This window comes from Haliotis rufescens, unplaced genomic scaffold, assembly GCF_023055435.1.
Source record: "Haliotis rufescens isolate VD_foot unplaced genomic scaffold, xgHalRufe1.0.p SCAF_2, whole genome shotgun sequence".
Lineage (NCBI taxonomy): Eukaryota > Metazoa > Mollusca > Gastropoda > Lepetellida > Haliotidae > Haliotis > Haliotis rufescens.
The window spans coordinates 5,342,755-5,358,491 of record NW_025963890.1 but is presented as its reverse complement, the minus strand read 5'-3'; the positions used below and the strand labels follow the sequence as shown (position 1 = coordinate 5,358,491).

At 38.0% G+C, this 15,737-nt stretch overlaps 2 protein-coding genes across 3 annotated transcripts; both read left to right on the top strand.

Moving 5' to 3' along the window:
- The first annotated feature begins 16 nt into the window (after window positions 1-16).
- Window positions 17-5,706, top strand: LOC124112790 (NADH-cytochrome b5 reductase-like). 2 transcript variants are annotated; one of them, XM_046472934.2, is made up of 7 exons: window positions 18-134; window positions 1,132-1,762; window positions 2,685-2,827; window positions 3,513-3,600; window positions 3,699-3,803; window positions 4,873-5,076; window positions 5,302-5,704. In XM_046472934.2, the coding sequence occupies exons 2-7, from the start codon at window positions 1,565-1,567 to the stop codon at window positions 5,503-5,505; spliced, it is 942 nt and encodes a 313-aa protein (XP_046328890.2). In that variant the 5' UTR covers window positions 18-134; window positions 1,132-1,564; the 3' UTR covers window positions 5,506-5,704. The 2 variants fall into 2 exon arrangements, with proteins under 2 accessions (XP_046328891.2, XP_046328890.2); XM_046472935.2 differs by lacking the exon at window positions 3,699-3,803 and having other exon boundaries at window positions 17-134; window positions 5,302-5,706.
- Window positions 5,707-12,025: 6,319 nt separating this feature from the next.
- LOC124112788 (alpha-1,3/1,6-mannosyltransferase ALG2-like) lies at window positions 12,026-15,152 on the top strand. Its single transcript, XM_046472932.2, has 3 exons — window positions 12,026-12,675; window positions 13,248-13,448; window positions 14,568-15,152. Exons 1-3 carry the CDS (start codon window positions 12,180-12,182, stop codon window positions 15,077-15,079), a joined length of 1,209 nt encoding a protein of 402 aa, XP_046328888.2. The 5' UTR covers window positions 12,026-12,179; the 3' UTR covers window positions 15,080-15,152.
- Window positions 15,153-15,737: the final 585 nt, after the last annotated feature.

The following is a 15,737-nucleotide window of genomic DNA, read 5'->3' as shown; positions in this document are numbered from 1 at the left end:
TATTACTTTCATGGACAAAAGATGTCTAAAGGGGGGTAACTCTAACTGGCAGCCTGAAGGTTATGCACTTTTATGTCATTAAAACGATGTAAATCAATTGAGGATGAATGAAGAAAGTCAGCATATGTGCAGTGGTAAGAATGATCTAGAAGTATAAACAGCCATTGTTACTTCTGGAGAAAAGGGAAACGTATTTAAAATGTACATTGTAACTTCAGTACATCCGCTCATCAGCTGGTTATTTTGCTACAAATCTTGCTACGATTTGAATCGGGTGCAGGCTAAAACGGCACCCCAGCAAAACGTCACCGATTTCTCTGGCGAAAATGGCACCGCATTTGGCGAAAACGGCTACTATGTGTCGGGCGAAAACGGCACCTCTATTTTCAATAAGGATATGAACGATTTTTGTAGTAATATATAGGGTTTATTTACATGGTCACAGTTATCACAGCATGTTGTTGTTTCCTGACATTCTTCTCTCATGCAACACATCGAAAGGCCATTGTGAATAATTGTGATCTGACAGCACCATGTTAGGCCTCGAAATACAGTTTCAGTTTAAATTGAGTAAAGGTACTTAAAACTTCAAAGCTTATAGTGTATTCACATTAAGTTAACTGCGCCTCCCAATCAGTCGGTGAGTAAATTGGATTAGGGGTTTAATTTCTTACTTGTTTTATTTCACAATTTCACAATTATTTGTGTTTGTAAGAGACGACTTGAGTTTAATTTCTATTATTTTTCTTCAAAGCATGTCATGTTTTCACAATAAGTTGTGTTGCGTATAAGCTAAGTTGGATTATAGTTGGAGTAGAGGCTAATTTCTAATGTACACTTGTTTTAGCATCTCACAATTATTGGTGTTTGCAAGTTACCATATAAGTTTAATAGCACTTATTTGAACAAGGTAAAAGAAAAAATAAGGTGCCGTTTTCGCCAGGCCACAGTAGCCGTTTTTGTTGAGTCGAGGTGCCGTTTTCGCCAATCGGTGACGTCTTGCTGAGGTGCCGTTTTCGCTATAACCCTTTGAATCATGTCATGTTTTTCTTCCATTTGAGAACTCGAATTATCATTATTTGAGAAAAAAACAAAAGCTGCAGAACCTGTGATACTGTTTTCATGTTTCAGGGCTTACTAAGTCAAAGCAAGTAAAGAGAAAGTTAGAACAGGTTGTGGAAGAAGTAATAGATAATGGAATGAATGACAGGATCAGTGACAACAACAATAACTACGATACAAGAAATGCCAGTTCCACCTCCAAATGCCATGTTAAAGAAGGCTTTTCATGGTGGACATGCCTTATGTATGGAATGCCTTATGAAAGTACTAAACCACACGCAGTCAAAAAAACAGAAGACTGAAATATTTGTTCACAATGCCTCATAATCTATCAACATGATCAACTTGTCTTTTTTTTTATTGTATCACAGTATGAACATATGAAAGTCATAAAATATAAAATGGATTATTCTGGAACAAATACTACTCACAAGTCTCTGCCTGGTGACAGCTGGGAATTCAGACACTTTAATATCTTGTTTGCTTATTAGTGTGAAAGCTGATGATGGCTAAATGTACAGATTGGCCTGAGAAGCCTATCAAACCCCTGGACTCTGATTGTTGTGGTAATGGGTGTGTGCCATGTGTGTTGGATATCTATGATGAAGAAGTGAAGATCTGGGAAAAGGAATGCCTTCGACTGCAGCAGAAAGACAACAAACATGAAAATGTGTCTGACTCGGAAGATGAGGCAGATGAGGTACTATGCAAACAGAGTTACAAAGTATAATCTTTGATGTTTAAAAAACAATTTCTTTGTTGAGAAACCAAACCAAAATTTGATATTCTTTGTCTATAAAATACTTAAGCATCTTAACATCTATGGTAATATTTTATGTCTTAAAAAGTTAACATCAGGAGTATTATTTCATGTCACAACCCATGCAGATTCTGGGTTAGAATTGGCCTCCGGTATGCATGTCAAATGAGGTGATGGATGTGGTGGTCAGACTCAGTGACTTGATTGCATGTCATCTTACCCTGAGTTTGTTGTATGTTGCTCACAATATCAACCACTGGTTTGTCTCATCAAGACTCAATTATTTAGAACTCAATGGATGTGATTTCAAATCTCAGATTTGCACCAATTATGATGTCACCATAACATGCTCATTGATTTATACTGGAATATTGCTGAGTGCGGCTTTAAACAACAAACAAAGAGGGTTCTACTGGTTGATGGTATCAATCACCATTATGATATCATGGCTTGCATCCCTTTCTGCTTTCTTCCTGCATGATGTTGACACAAAATGATTTGCAAACACAACTGTCACAATTGTTTCTTACACTAAAATAGTATACAAAGTTATGCCCAAACTCACTCATCATGAAACATTTGGGCCAGACCCGTACAATTTGTTGATTAACATATTTTCTCAGGCAATATGCTAAGAGGCATGAGAAAAAAATAATGATGACTCAAACATTTTTTGAGAGTTTATTAATGGTTGAATTTCCACAAGAAGCTCTTGAAATAGAAGTTTTGTAAAAAAAGAAGATATTTTCAAGGGAAAACGGCAGTTAAATTTCTCTTGTAGACATGTTCATCAAACAAGAAAACAAATTGTCTGGCCTTGGTATTATAACTTATCATAGAAAACTGATACCTTTTTCTGCAGGAACCAGTGTTATCCAAAGACAGATACAGAAGAGTTAAAATCATATTTATCACCATGGAAACCAAGGACTCTGCTAGATACCGGATGAAGCTGCCGAGAGAAAAATCATTGGGTCTGTGTATAGGTCAACATATCATTATCAGGTAGGACATCTCAAACAATGTCGGGATAGGTCTGTAGGAGTGAGTGAGTGAGTGAGTTGGGTTTAACTCCGCCTTGAACTGTCTTCCAGTTATATCAGGGCGTGTCAGCTTAATTTGGGAGGAAAGCCTTGATGCTTGAGTGTCTTTCAGGGATGTCATCGTATATTGCGATATTGATATGTATCCATAGATTTTTAATGTCAGTGCTGTATGAATACAAATTTATGAATATCGATTTTAAGTTAAAAATTCGCTGCCGAAGAAATGTTTACATTTGTTAAGGTTACCATGGTTACCATGTTGAAGATGGACAATATTAATAATTGAATGGATCAGCCTTGTTCATATTTAGCATTATGTTGATTATTTACAGGGCTATATAGGAATTTTTTATCTCTACACGTACAGAATAACAAATTATTATTTTTAGCAAGTGTTTATAATGTGTCACAAGGCTGATTGTGTGTCATTGTACCCCAACAGTGAGGATCATTAATCCTGATGTAATTCACTCACCCACTCACTCCATCCACATTTCCACTGAATGGCTGCCGATGGCGCCCTTTTCCTAAGCCTGTATTGCAATAAGATAGTAGGTTATTGGAAAATGTAAAACGAGCTCTAAAGTGTAAACTCACTTCTAAGTGTTAAGAGTATCAGTAATCTCATCTTAATATTTTTCCAGGGGATATCTGGATTCCACACCTGTAACCCGACAGTACACACCTATATCTGATGTTGAGATCAAGGGTTATTTTGATGTTTTGATTAAGGTGAGGATGTGATCTATCTAAAGTACACTTGTATTATGGTTAATAAACTGTCCCAAAAATATACCATTATGGACATACATGTATGATGCTTGCTGCAGACGTATCCTGAGGGTCAGATGTCCCAGATAGTTAAAAGATGGAAGGAAGGAGAATATGTTGACATTCGAGGTCCATTTGGTAGTTTCTCCTACAAGCGGAACCAGGTTTGTATGTTTCTTAAAGTTACATTTTACAAAAACACTTTCAACATGTTTAAGTCATTTCTGCAGTGATTTTCAAATATTGTTAGACCCCATAAACATTTTTGTTCTCTTTTCTGTTGTTGGTAATACTACAAAAATCAAATTTGAATTATACTACCGAACTTGAATTGTGGCTTTGAGGAAACAATATTGAACAAACTTACCATACTAACGATTACTGAGAGCTGGCATGACAAAATAATTAGATATAATGTACAATCATTATTGCTATTTAGTAGTAGTATTGTTTATTCTACATCTATTCAGTCTTTCTCTACTATTGACTGTGATTGTGTGTCAAGGTTTGTCAGCCCTGCTTGGATTTAAGAAAATGGCAATCTCATTAAAATCAGATCTTAGTTCTTGCTACAGCTAAACAAACATCTGAGGATATCCCATTACGGGTCATGTCAGACAGACCTTGCGCGAACTTTGACCGACCAATGGAATGACTAAGTCGACAATAGCCAATCAGAAGGCAGCTTAATCAGCTTTACGGCACAAGTTTCAAACAGGCGACTACGCTTCGAAACATATTTTTACATATACTCGATTGCAAAATTAAAAACTGAATAAAAGAACATTCTGGAATGGCTATTAAATGGTCTAGATTGTATGAATATAGACATAAAGCCCATAACTATCGTTCAGAATACCCTGTGTGTGTTTTTTATCGAGGTTGCACGATCAAAAATCACATTCCAACTGTCACTTTCATGATCTGATAAGCGATGCTCTGATTGGTCAGATGAAAGGTCGTTCTGACATGACCCGTGATGGGATGTCCTCGGATCTTTGTTTAGCGGTAGCGAGAACTAAGATCTGATTTCAATGAGATTTAGAAAATGGTAATTGTCTGAGACCTCCATGACTTTCGGCTCTCCTCCCACATTAAGTTGACATGCTGTGACTTGACTGAAATACTGCTCACCATTAATTTACTGCCATGTTGATCAAGTTTGTTCTTTTCCTGTTCCCTTTTCATGTTTATGTTGTTTATTTATGTAATTCAATTTTACTGTCTTTTCAGTATCAAACATTGTACCTTCTAGCAGCGGGCACGGGTATAGCCCCGATGTCACAGGTCATACAGGGAATTGTGGGAGATGAGGATGAGGAGACCAGAGTGAGGCTGATCTATGGGTGCCGCACCTACGCTGATATCTTGATGAAGGCTGAACTAGACACTTGGTCCTCCTTCTGGAACTTCTCAGTGACATACGCTCTCAGTCAGGTGAATAGTAGCTTGTGCTAGCTATCCTAGGTCTAGTTTTTCTGGTGCTGACTGTATTATGTACAGTCCTCTGTAATATAGCTGGAATATTGCTGATTGTGAGTGCTGTTTTTTTAAAGTTTTTTTCTTATTTTGGTATAGAATACGTTTATTTTGTTAATATATATATTATGTAGTATACTTGCCAATAAGAATTTACATTAGTGTGTCACGTGTGCCTTTCAGGAAACAGATGAATCGTCCAGTTGTTATAGATATGGAGACCAAGTGCATGCTGGGAGAGTGACTGCCACACTTCTGGACACTGAGCTAGGTGACAGGAAGGAGAATCTTCTAGTGCTAATCTGTGGGACTAAGACATTTGAGGCAGACATGATTGACCATCTAAACACTTTGGGACTGTCTGAGGACAAATACTTCAGATTTTAAAAAGTTAATTATTAAGTTAAGATTGTGTTAGTTAATACTAGTTTCTCCAGTGTATGTTCTTTCCAACTGATATTGCATACTAACAAACAGCTTAGTAACCAAGTTAGCATTAGGAACTCTAATATATTCATGTCTACCCCAGGCAGCCTGTAAATAATATCCACTCAGACTGCTCCCTTTATGTGATCCAGCTGAGCTAATATAGATTCTACCATGAATTTGGAATTTACTCGATTCTGATTGGTCAATCAGAGGCTATTAAATCACAATAAACCCCCTCTGATTGAAACAGCTGGTTTGACGGCCGCTTCACAGCGGAAGCTAATATTCGTAGAATGGTACTATTTTCAGTCATTGTCGGTAGGCGTATTTAAATAATTATACATGTAACTGCAATTACAGGTTACAAAATGCACAGATGCGGTTAATACAATATACAAAGGATGTGTGGCAATACATTTTGTGCAGAAAAACACGACAGAAATCAACAAAGGGAATGTATTTACGTTTTGGAGACAACAGAGAGCTTGGAATTTTGGCGCTTTTCTATATATGACTGTAACGTCATATCTTTTGCGTCACAATGAGCGGCATGACGTCATAATGGTGACTGCGCGTTCGGTTCCAAATTCAATTTAGCGGGGTTAAATCTACAGGTAACCTAGCTCTACATTGAAAACACAGTATGTTTATCTCCTAAGTGACACTGAATAGCCAGATGTCCTTTGAAGTTCTTCTGTTGCCACACATTATTTGAAGACCTTAAAAATTTGTTGATAAGGTGTGTGACGTACATAATATATAATTGTTATAAATTGTCATTTCAAGTATTTATTTTTGCAACTTGTGAATAAATTATTTTGTATAATGAATTCATGAGTTACCTATTTATTAAACATAGAATTCTAAACAGAACAGAAGCAAATTAGGTACCAGTGTAAATCTAAATACATGTAAACACATGCTCAAAGATCGTGAGTATTTGTTGACAAAGTGGATGAAAGTTTAGTTTACAGCGAGAGGAATGCCTTAAGTATGCAGCTGTTTATATGTCAGCCGAGAACCTGCGGAGAGCACAATGGCTATAGGACACATTTCTGCCCCGTGAGTTGAGTAAACAACCGAGACTTGACGAGACAAACCAGTGATTGATATTATGAGCCACGGTCCACACGTTCCGGCTAGAATGACAGGCAATCAACTTCATCCCTGAGCCTAGCCACCAGATCCATTTAGTCTACTCTTTCGACAACCACAGGTTGCCTGGGAATCACCGAGGGGCAGAGATGAGTGTAGTTAAGGGACCAGAACAGTTTGATCCTCTTTTCTCCCAATCCAACTTATCCTTCAGGTAAACAGTAAACAATCTACCAAATGTTTTATTTTATGCCAGTCATTTACGAAAAGCCGCAATGAAGGGTTGGTGATCGTGGTGGTACACGCGTGTACTAAAACTTCTAAGAGAATGGCAAAGGACCCTTGAAGAATACCGATTAGAATAGGTCTTTAGCAACCCATGCTTTCGCTCGTCTGATACCACAACTATTCACTCGTTTCATAAAATTGGTATTACACGGGAGCTCGTTTAGTATTCTGTATTTACTTGCCCGTGAAGAGATCACCCGTTTAATAAACATACAGCTGTATTACACATTGTGTAATACCAAAACGCGTGCTTATGTACTCTCCGAACACGTTTCACGAACAAATATTGAAAGCTCTCAACATCCCTTGGCTTATTCAACGACATTGCGTGTGGAGATGATAGATCACTGAGAGGAGCTTATGCACACTCGATGACCCCAGCAACCTTGTTGCTAGGCTGACGTCATATGGCATTGTTTCGCCGAAGGATCTTGCAACAAAATTCCACAAATTACGTCATCGGGTATTGTGACGTCATTGTAAACTTTGAGCTGCAAGGCCCCGTTCCACAATAGGGCGATCGTACTGTAGCACGACAGTCGTTGGTCTAAGTAAAAAGTATGTGAGTTGCGATAACCTTAACGCTACTATAATTTTGTGGAACGGACGCCTGAATTCTTAAGGTTGGCCGTTGTATGGTATGAAATTCATACGTTTCAACTTTTGACGTGTTTGAAGTATTATTGTGTTAAACTCAATTGGATTATGCCATGGATCGTGTAGGTGTCAGCCTATTCACACTCAACAGTATAATTCTAAAAACGTTATAAATGGCAAGTAATAAATAAAATACTAAACTCGCTCCCGTGTAAAACCAATTTTATGAAACTCGTGAATAGTTGTGGTATCTGACTCGCTTTCGCTCGTCAGATACCACAACTATTCACTCGTTTCATAAAATTGGTATTACACGGGAGCTCGTTTAGAATTCTATATTTATTACTTGCCCGTGCAGAGATCACCCGTTTAATAAACATACAGCTGTATTACACATTGTGTAATACAAAACGCGTGCTTATGTACTCTCGGAACACGTTTCACGAACAAATATTGAAAGCTCTTAACATCCCTTGGCTTATTCAACGACATTGCGAGTGGAGATGATAGATCACTGAGAGGAGCTTGTGCACACTCGATGACCCCAGCAACGTTGTTGCTAGGCTGACGTCACATTGCATTGTTTCGCCGATGGATCTTGCAACAAAATTCCAAAAATTACGTCATGGTAAACTTTGAGGTGCAAGGCCCCGTACCACAAGGCGATCGTATTGTCATGATTGTAGCGCAACGACAGTCGTTAGTCTAAGTTAAAGTATGTGAGTTGCGATAACCTTAGCGCAACGATAATTTTGTGGAACGGACGCCTTAGTTCTAAAGATAGGCCGTTGTATGGTATTAAATTCATACGTTTCAACTTTTGACGTGTTTGAAGTATTATTTGTTAAACTCAATTGGGTTATGCCGTGGATCATGTAGGTGTCAGCCTAATCATACTCAACAGTATTATTCTAAAAACGTAATACATGTCAAGTAATAAATAAAATACTAAACTCGCTCCCGTGTAAAACCAATTTTATGAAACTCGTGAATAGTTGTGGTATCTGACTCGCTTTCGCTCGTCAGATACCTGAACTATTCACTCGTTTCATAAAATTGGTATTACACGGTAGCTCGTTTAGTATTCTATATTTAGCCGCAAGTAAGTACAAAGGAGAAAGAGCGAGAGCGAGAGACTTATTCATTAGCTTAACTTGATGTAACTTTTTTACAAATAACTGTCGAACTTTGTGTGAAGCAAACGGAACACTTTGAAAGAACAAGAACCCAGTTTGTCTTCATATTACAGTAATATTTTAAGTAATTATACACCATAGGCTTTTCAATATTTACAATACATGACAATGAAATGCCCCTTCTCAGTAGTAACACAGTGGTAATGGCAGCCCACATGGCAAGGTTTCACACTGGTTCATATCCAGGGTCATTCACCAAAAAATACCAAAAAATGTGTTAGGAAAAAGCGGTATCTCCAACCGCAAATACTGTTGTGTATTGTAAAAGATATATTCATATGAACTGGAAGAGGATACCTCAAATGACCCAGGAAAAGGTTGTATCTGCTCCCACAATTGTTCTGTAGTGTGTTGTATATTGTACAAAGTATATATTCTTGGAAGTTGAAGAAGATGCCAACAAATCTAAAAACACGACGTCGCTTCATTCTTAAATGGTGTGAAGTGTGATGTACAATGTAAAAATATATTCCTGGAACTAGAAGAGAATACCAACACATCTTCCAAGAAAACATCGTAGCTTCATTCTCAAATGGTGTGTATAGTGTGTTGTAAAAAGTATAAAAAATATTCATGGAACTAGAAGAGGATACCAACAAATATATCAAGAAATGAGGAATCTTCAATCGCGAATGATGTAGCGTGTTATAAAAAGTGTACAACATAGTCACTGAACTAGAACAGGATACCAAGAAATGTCTCAAGCAAAAACTGTTTTTCAATTGCAAATGATCTGTAGTGTCTTGTACAAAGTGTAAAACATATCCATGGAACCAGAAGGGTATACCGACAAATTCCTATAAAAAGGTGATAACAAATTATCTTCGTCCACAATTTTATAGTGTGTTGTATAAAATATGAACATATATTCCTGGAACTAGAGAATATCAACAAAGAAAACGACGTCGCTTCTTTCTTAAATGGTGTGTAGTGTGTTGTATAACGTGTAAAACATAATGATGGAACTAGAAGGGGGTCGAAGGAAAGGGTAGTATCTTCCTCCAAGATCGTTGTGCAATGTGGTGTATTAAGTACAAATTATGGTCTCTTCGTCCACAAAATTAATGTTGTGTAGTTTCGTTCAGCCAGATTATTCTGATATCTACGCCATGGTGTTCTTATGAATAAGATTTGAAAATCATTTCCAAAATGTGATGTTCTGAATATATTTAATAAACAAATAAATAGAACCACACTTGACATTGAGAATGACTATGAATAACAACTTTTTCATATTATTGATACACAATGTTTCAGGGTTACTTCATGCCCTTTCACCACGTGAATGAACGCCCTGAAACGTTGTGCATGCATATAAATAAAGACGTTCAACTATTTTCACGATTTCCAGGTTTGTTAAACAAATCAATTGAGTTAGATAACACTGATCAATCAACGTATCATCTGTTAATCCTTTACCAAATGCATAGGTACTACACGCCCACAGATGGGTGTATCTCGTGTGCAAAAATACATATATTAACACTTACTATATTAACAAATCCCCTGTGTAAGAACAATTATTAATCAATCAACATATTATCGGTTAATCCTTTGCATTTTGCAACTCGACTGATCATCCCTCTTTTGGTGCACTGCCTCGTGCCTATTACATAACTTGTAATGCAATGAGACCTGGATTAGCCTTTAATCTTAATAGATTGAATAAATGAGAAATGACACATGAGAACCACCGATTGCTATCCTAAACACCACCATTCGAATAACACACACACACACACACACACACACACACACACACACACACACACATGGGAGAAAACACGCAGAGATAAACGTTGGTCATAGCAGGACAGTCGACAGGTGCTTATTGAGTTATTTTGCATAGTCTTTGTCAGGTAATCTGAGAGACTATACTAAAATGTACATAAGAGATCATACCCATTTAGTTTAATGAGTAGGTTTTCTAAAATTTACATCCGATAGTCGATAGTATAAAATAACCATGCAATGGAAAAATTGGGTTTCATTTTTACGTCTCAAATAAATCAAACGTATATTTTTGATATTATAGAGCATGGTCCCGAGGCAAGAGAAATAACTGACTATAAAAGTCCAGAAACTCCTTTGCCTCGGGAAGATGGACTGATAGATGTAAATATCAAGCTAAAATACAGAAATGATATCAGAAATGGGATCCAAATCAATCTGTCATCTTATTACATACACAATCAGAAATCTGAAGATGCTTTCACGAAAGACAAGTCTTTTTTATCATGGGTTTTTCCAAACTACGGGGGTCGGTGGGGTAGCCCATAGGATAAAGCGTTCGCTCATTGCGCCGAAGACCCTGGTTCGATTCTCCACCTGGGTACAAGATGTGAAGCCTATTTCTGTTACTTACTAACTCCAACTAACGGCACTCGATGAGCCTCCCCCATTCTTTTTGTGAGTTTGTTAAGGTTGAAGAAATACATTAACATGCGCCCATTGTAATATCGAAATCTTCATAAATCAAGGGTAACTAGTCAGTGTTTAGTAATCGCGTCTATATATTGCATAAAAGTGTATGCCCTCTGTCTGCCAAAATCATGCATAAGTATTAACAACTTTTGGCTTGACTCTGAAACCCGAAGACATGTCCATTCCTCTTTTGTACTGGATTCCACAGCTCCATAAAAATCCGTACAAAGAGAGATATATTGCTGGGCCAAGCAAATGTATCACCAAATCCGTGTCTCAAAGATTACCCATAATCCTTAACACAATCAAGGAAGGACTTCCTTTGTATTCACAGAAAATATTTGAGACAATTGAATTTAATGCCATGTGGATTGTCAAAAACTGAAAGGATTGCTTGATTGGATTCAATTTCAGAAAAGAACCAAGTTCGTTTCTGTCAAAACATTTAACATTTCAACTTCGTACAAGGGCAAACTACATTCCTTGAGTCGGACGACCGGGAAGCAATGTGTGCAAACTTTCAGCTTCGTCAGACTTTGTACTTTCAGAGCAAAGAATGCAAAACGTTACGACGGAAGGACAACAAACAACGGGCCACGACATAAGCTCCCGTAACTTTCAGTCTCTATATATTCTATAATAATTTTAAGACTCCATTATTCAGGTGAGCTAACATCAGGCCCGCAAATGGCCGAACAGCAATTCAGTTTATACAGATACATCAATTTACACACACTCCAAGTTCTTGAATGTGTGTTTCAGAAAAATAACCATATCGGTTTCACACGCGTACTATATTAACTCATAAACGACAGCTTGGTATGATGAACAAACCGCAGTAGTCGTTTATCCATACTTTGATTATGGTTAAACGGTAAAAAAAATAGCTCTTCGTAGTTTTGAGGTCAACTTGGTGTCAACTTCCGGTAAATCTGATGACGACGTGAACTGACGCAACATGCTCTCTATACACCATTATATTAGATTTTAACCTATCTCACATCGTGTATAAAATACTGGAGACCCCAAAGCATGTCAAAAGTAATTTTTCTCCATCCCGATCTGGGAATAGGGGGAGCCGAAAGAGCAGTGATCGATGCTGCCCTGGCCCTGAAATCAAAAGGTATGGACGTCAAATTTGTTACAGCACATCATGACCCAGGACATTGCTTTCAAGAAACTAAAGATGGAACTTTTGAGGTGATCACTGCTGGTGACTGGCTTCCACGGAGTATATTTGGGAAGTGTTATGCCCTGTGTGCCTATCTCAGAATGATCTATGCGGCAATATACCTGGTTGTTTTTAGTTCTCTAACTTTTGATCTCATTTTTTGTGATCAAATTTCCGCATGTATGCCAGTGTTAAGATTCAGCAGTGCCAAAGTTCTTTTCTACTGTCATTTCCCTGACATGCTACTGACGCAGCGGAAGAGTTTGCTGAAGAAGCTGTATCGGACACCAATTGATTGGCTAGAGGAGAGGACAACGGGGATGGCGCACTGTGTTCTCGTCAACAGTAAATTCACAGGTAATGTATGACATGATGATGATAAGTGTTATGGTGTTACTTCCAAGTGTGTGGGAGCATGGGTGGACCTGTCGTCTAACATGTGTTTCGTACCACATATTATTGTGCAGAGTTGCATCCCTCAGCATTTGCTTAAGTACGCCACATATTATTTTGTAAGCAAATTGTAAGGGCAAGACAGCATGACAATGATGTGTATCACCATGATTACTACTGTATAAATGACATACAGCAGACAAATATCTTTAAATGATTTTGTCTTCAAGAGCTAGGAAAAATACTTTAGCAATGGTTATATTTTCTGAGCAAATTTGAATGAAAATATTTACTACAGTAATTGAGTCATATACAGCTCATGCTCTCAAAGTAGATCCTTCAATTGATATTGCAGTTTAAGACACATATTTATGTCATTTTGGATTAGCAATCTTATTGTTTAGATTCTCATTAACTTGACCGTCCAAAAATACATTGTTGATGGCTAGGGATCAACTGATGTTATTATCAATAAGCAACAGACTGAATGCAGTCACTGACAGATGTACACTAATTTCCAACTCTCTTTCTGACAGCTGGCGTGTTCAGGGATACTTTCAGCTCACTGAGCCACATGAAGCCAGAGGTGTTGTACCCTATCCCAGACTTTACTGCATTCAACAAGCCGGTGGAGCCACCTACCAAGGAGCTGATGCCCCAAAACAAAAAGTTGATATTTCTGTCAATCAACAGATATGAGAGGAAGAAGAATCTTGGTTTAGCAATAGAAGCTTTTGGTTAGTATAGCATGTATAGCAGCATCATGAAACATGACTTCAATAATTGTTGTAATTTCATCAAGTCATCTGAAGCAACTTGGAAGGTATTTCCATCACTAGCTCATCTCTATGAAATCTAATCCACCTTACTTATATATGTATGCTTCTCAAATGAATGATCTTGGTTTATCAAATTCAAAAGCACTATTTATGTTAATAAACTTGCACAATATCAAGTTGTGATAATTACCCTTAGCACCTAGCACGAAAAAAGATCAAATCTGATTGGATGCTACCATTAGAACAATCTTAAATTAACATGCCATGTGAGATGCAAATAAGTATTGAGATACTCTCGTGTCATGATTTGTAACAATTCATGAGGTCGGCATATTGTGACACCTCTAGTTGTTGTAGTGTAGTATGTTCATCATGAATGGAGATCAAGAATATGTTCCACAATCAGATCATGGTGTTAAGATAATCATTATTCGCGTAGACTATCGAAAATCGAAACACTTTATTTGCTTTTGGAACAGGACTTGTTTGGTACAACAGGTGCTAAGTATTGACAGTCCTTTTGTAATGATAGTATTTGGCCACTGGTAAGACATGATACCGAGCTTCTGCAAAAAAAATCTCTTCTCACTCCTCATGTTCATGATAAAGAACAGCAGGATATACAGTAATTTGACATTATTACATGATTTTTTTAATCATTGCATTCACATGTTCACAGTTAGGGACCAGTCATTTATTATGGGGTCACAATAAATCAGGAGGATGGCTACTACATTATCCCAGTTATTATGACAGTCTATAGGGGAGGGTCATTAAAAGAATACACATACAGGGTATTCTGAGAGAGTTGTGTATGATTGGACATTTAATAAAATATATTAAAGTGCCTTGGGGGGGGGGTCTTTTTGGGGAGGGTCATGAACAAAACGTACAAAGACATGGGTAAATCGTCTAAAAATATGACAAGCTTAGGGAGAGGGTGATTATTTTAAGTACTTTAGTGCGTCAGGAAACCCTGACCAATCCCCCACCCCTCTGTAATAAATGACCGGTCCCTTAGTTTTCAGTAGAGATTAGTGTACAGCATTTAATCATCAAGTCCTTTGTTTTGTGCAGGTCAGCTGACTGAGCGTCACCCTGATGTGAAAGACATTCACTTGATAATGGCAGGAGGGTATGATGAAAGGGTAACTGAAAATGTAGAACACTATCTGGAGCTTCGGCAGCTGTCGGAGAAACTGAAACTGACCGACAACATCACATTCCTGCGTTCTTTCAGTGACGCCCAGAAGAGAACACTGCTGACTCACTGTTCATGTCTCCTGTACACACCTGACAAGGAACACTTTGGTATTGTACCTATTGAAGCCATGTACATGAAGTGTCCGGTGATTGCAGTGAAGAGTGGAGGGCCCCTAGAGACGGTCGAGGACCAGAAAACTGGCTTTCTTTGTCAACCTATTCCAGATAGTTTTAGTGAAGCAATGGACAAGTTTGTGAAGGATTCTGGCCTCAGTAGGAAAATGGGCAATGCTGGGAAAGAAAGAGTGCTCGCAAAATTCTCCTTTGAACAATTTACTGAGAAATTACATGGTATTGTTACAGGTCTTCTCTCAGGAAAGCCTTGAGTCAATACGTGAAAGAGTGCCTTCCTTCTTGAATGTAAGTTATGTGACAGAACCAAATAAACACTGAAAATCATGACCTGTTTCTTTGTTATTCAGGTAAGTGAATAATTATTTGTATTTGCAAAATGCTTCAGGGTCATTTGATAATGTTGATGTTCAGTTTACAGGTTATCAAAGAAAACAATATATCAGGAATGTTGAAAGATTTGGTGATCTTATTTTATTTGTATGTATTTCTCATCCCCTTGAATCTAGGGCATTACAGCACCATAACCCACAGTTTAGTGTTTACACTTTGGCCATGTCAGGTACCAATGATCATGATCGTTATGGCTTCATGACACATCTTCTGTCTGCACTCTAACCCGGAATCACCACAGGTTGCACCAAGCATAGGTTGCTGGGGACCCATTCTAACCCGGAATCACCACAGGTTGCACCAAGCATAGGTTGCTGGGGACCCATTCTAACCCGGAATCACCACAGGTTGCACCAAGCATAGGTTGCTGGGGACCCATTCTAACCCGCAATTACCACAGGTTACATCAAGCATAGGTTGCTGGGGACCCATTCTAACCCGGAATCACCACAGGTTACATCAAGCATAGGTTGCTGGGGACCCATTCTAACCCGCAATCACCACAGGTTACATCAAGCA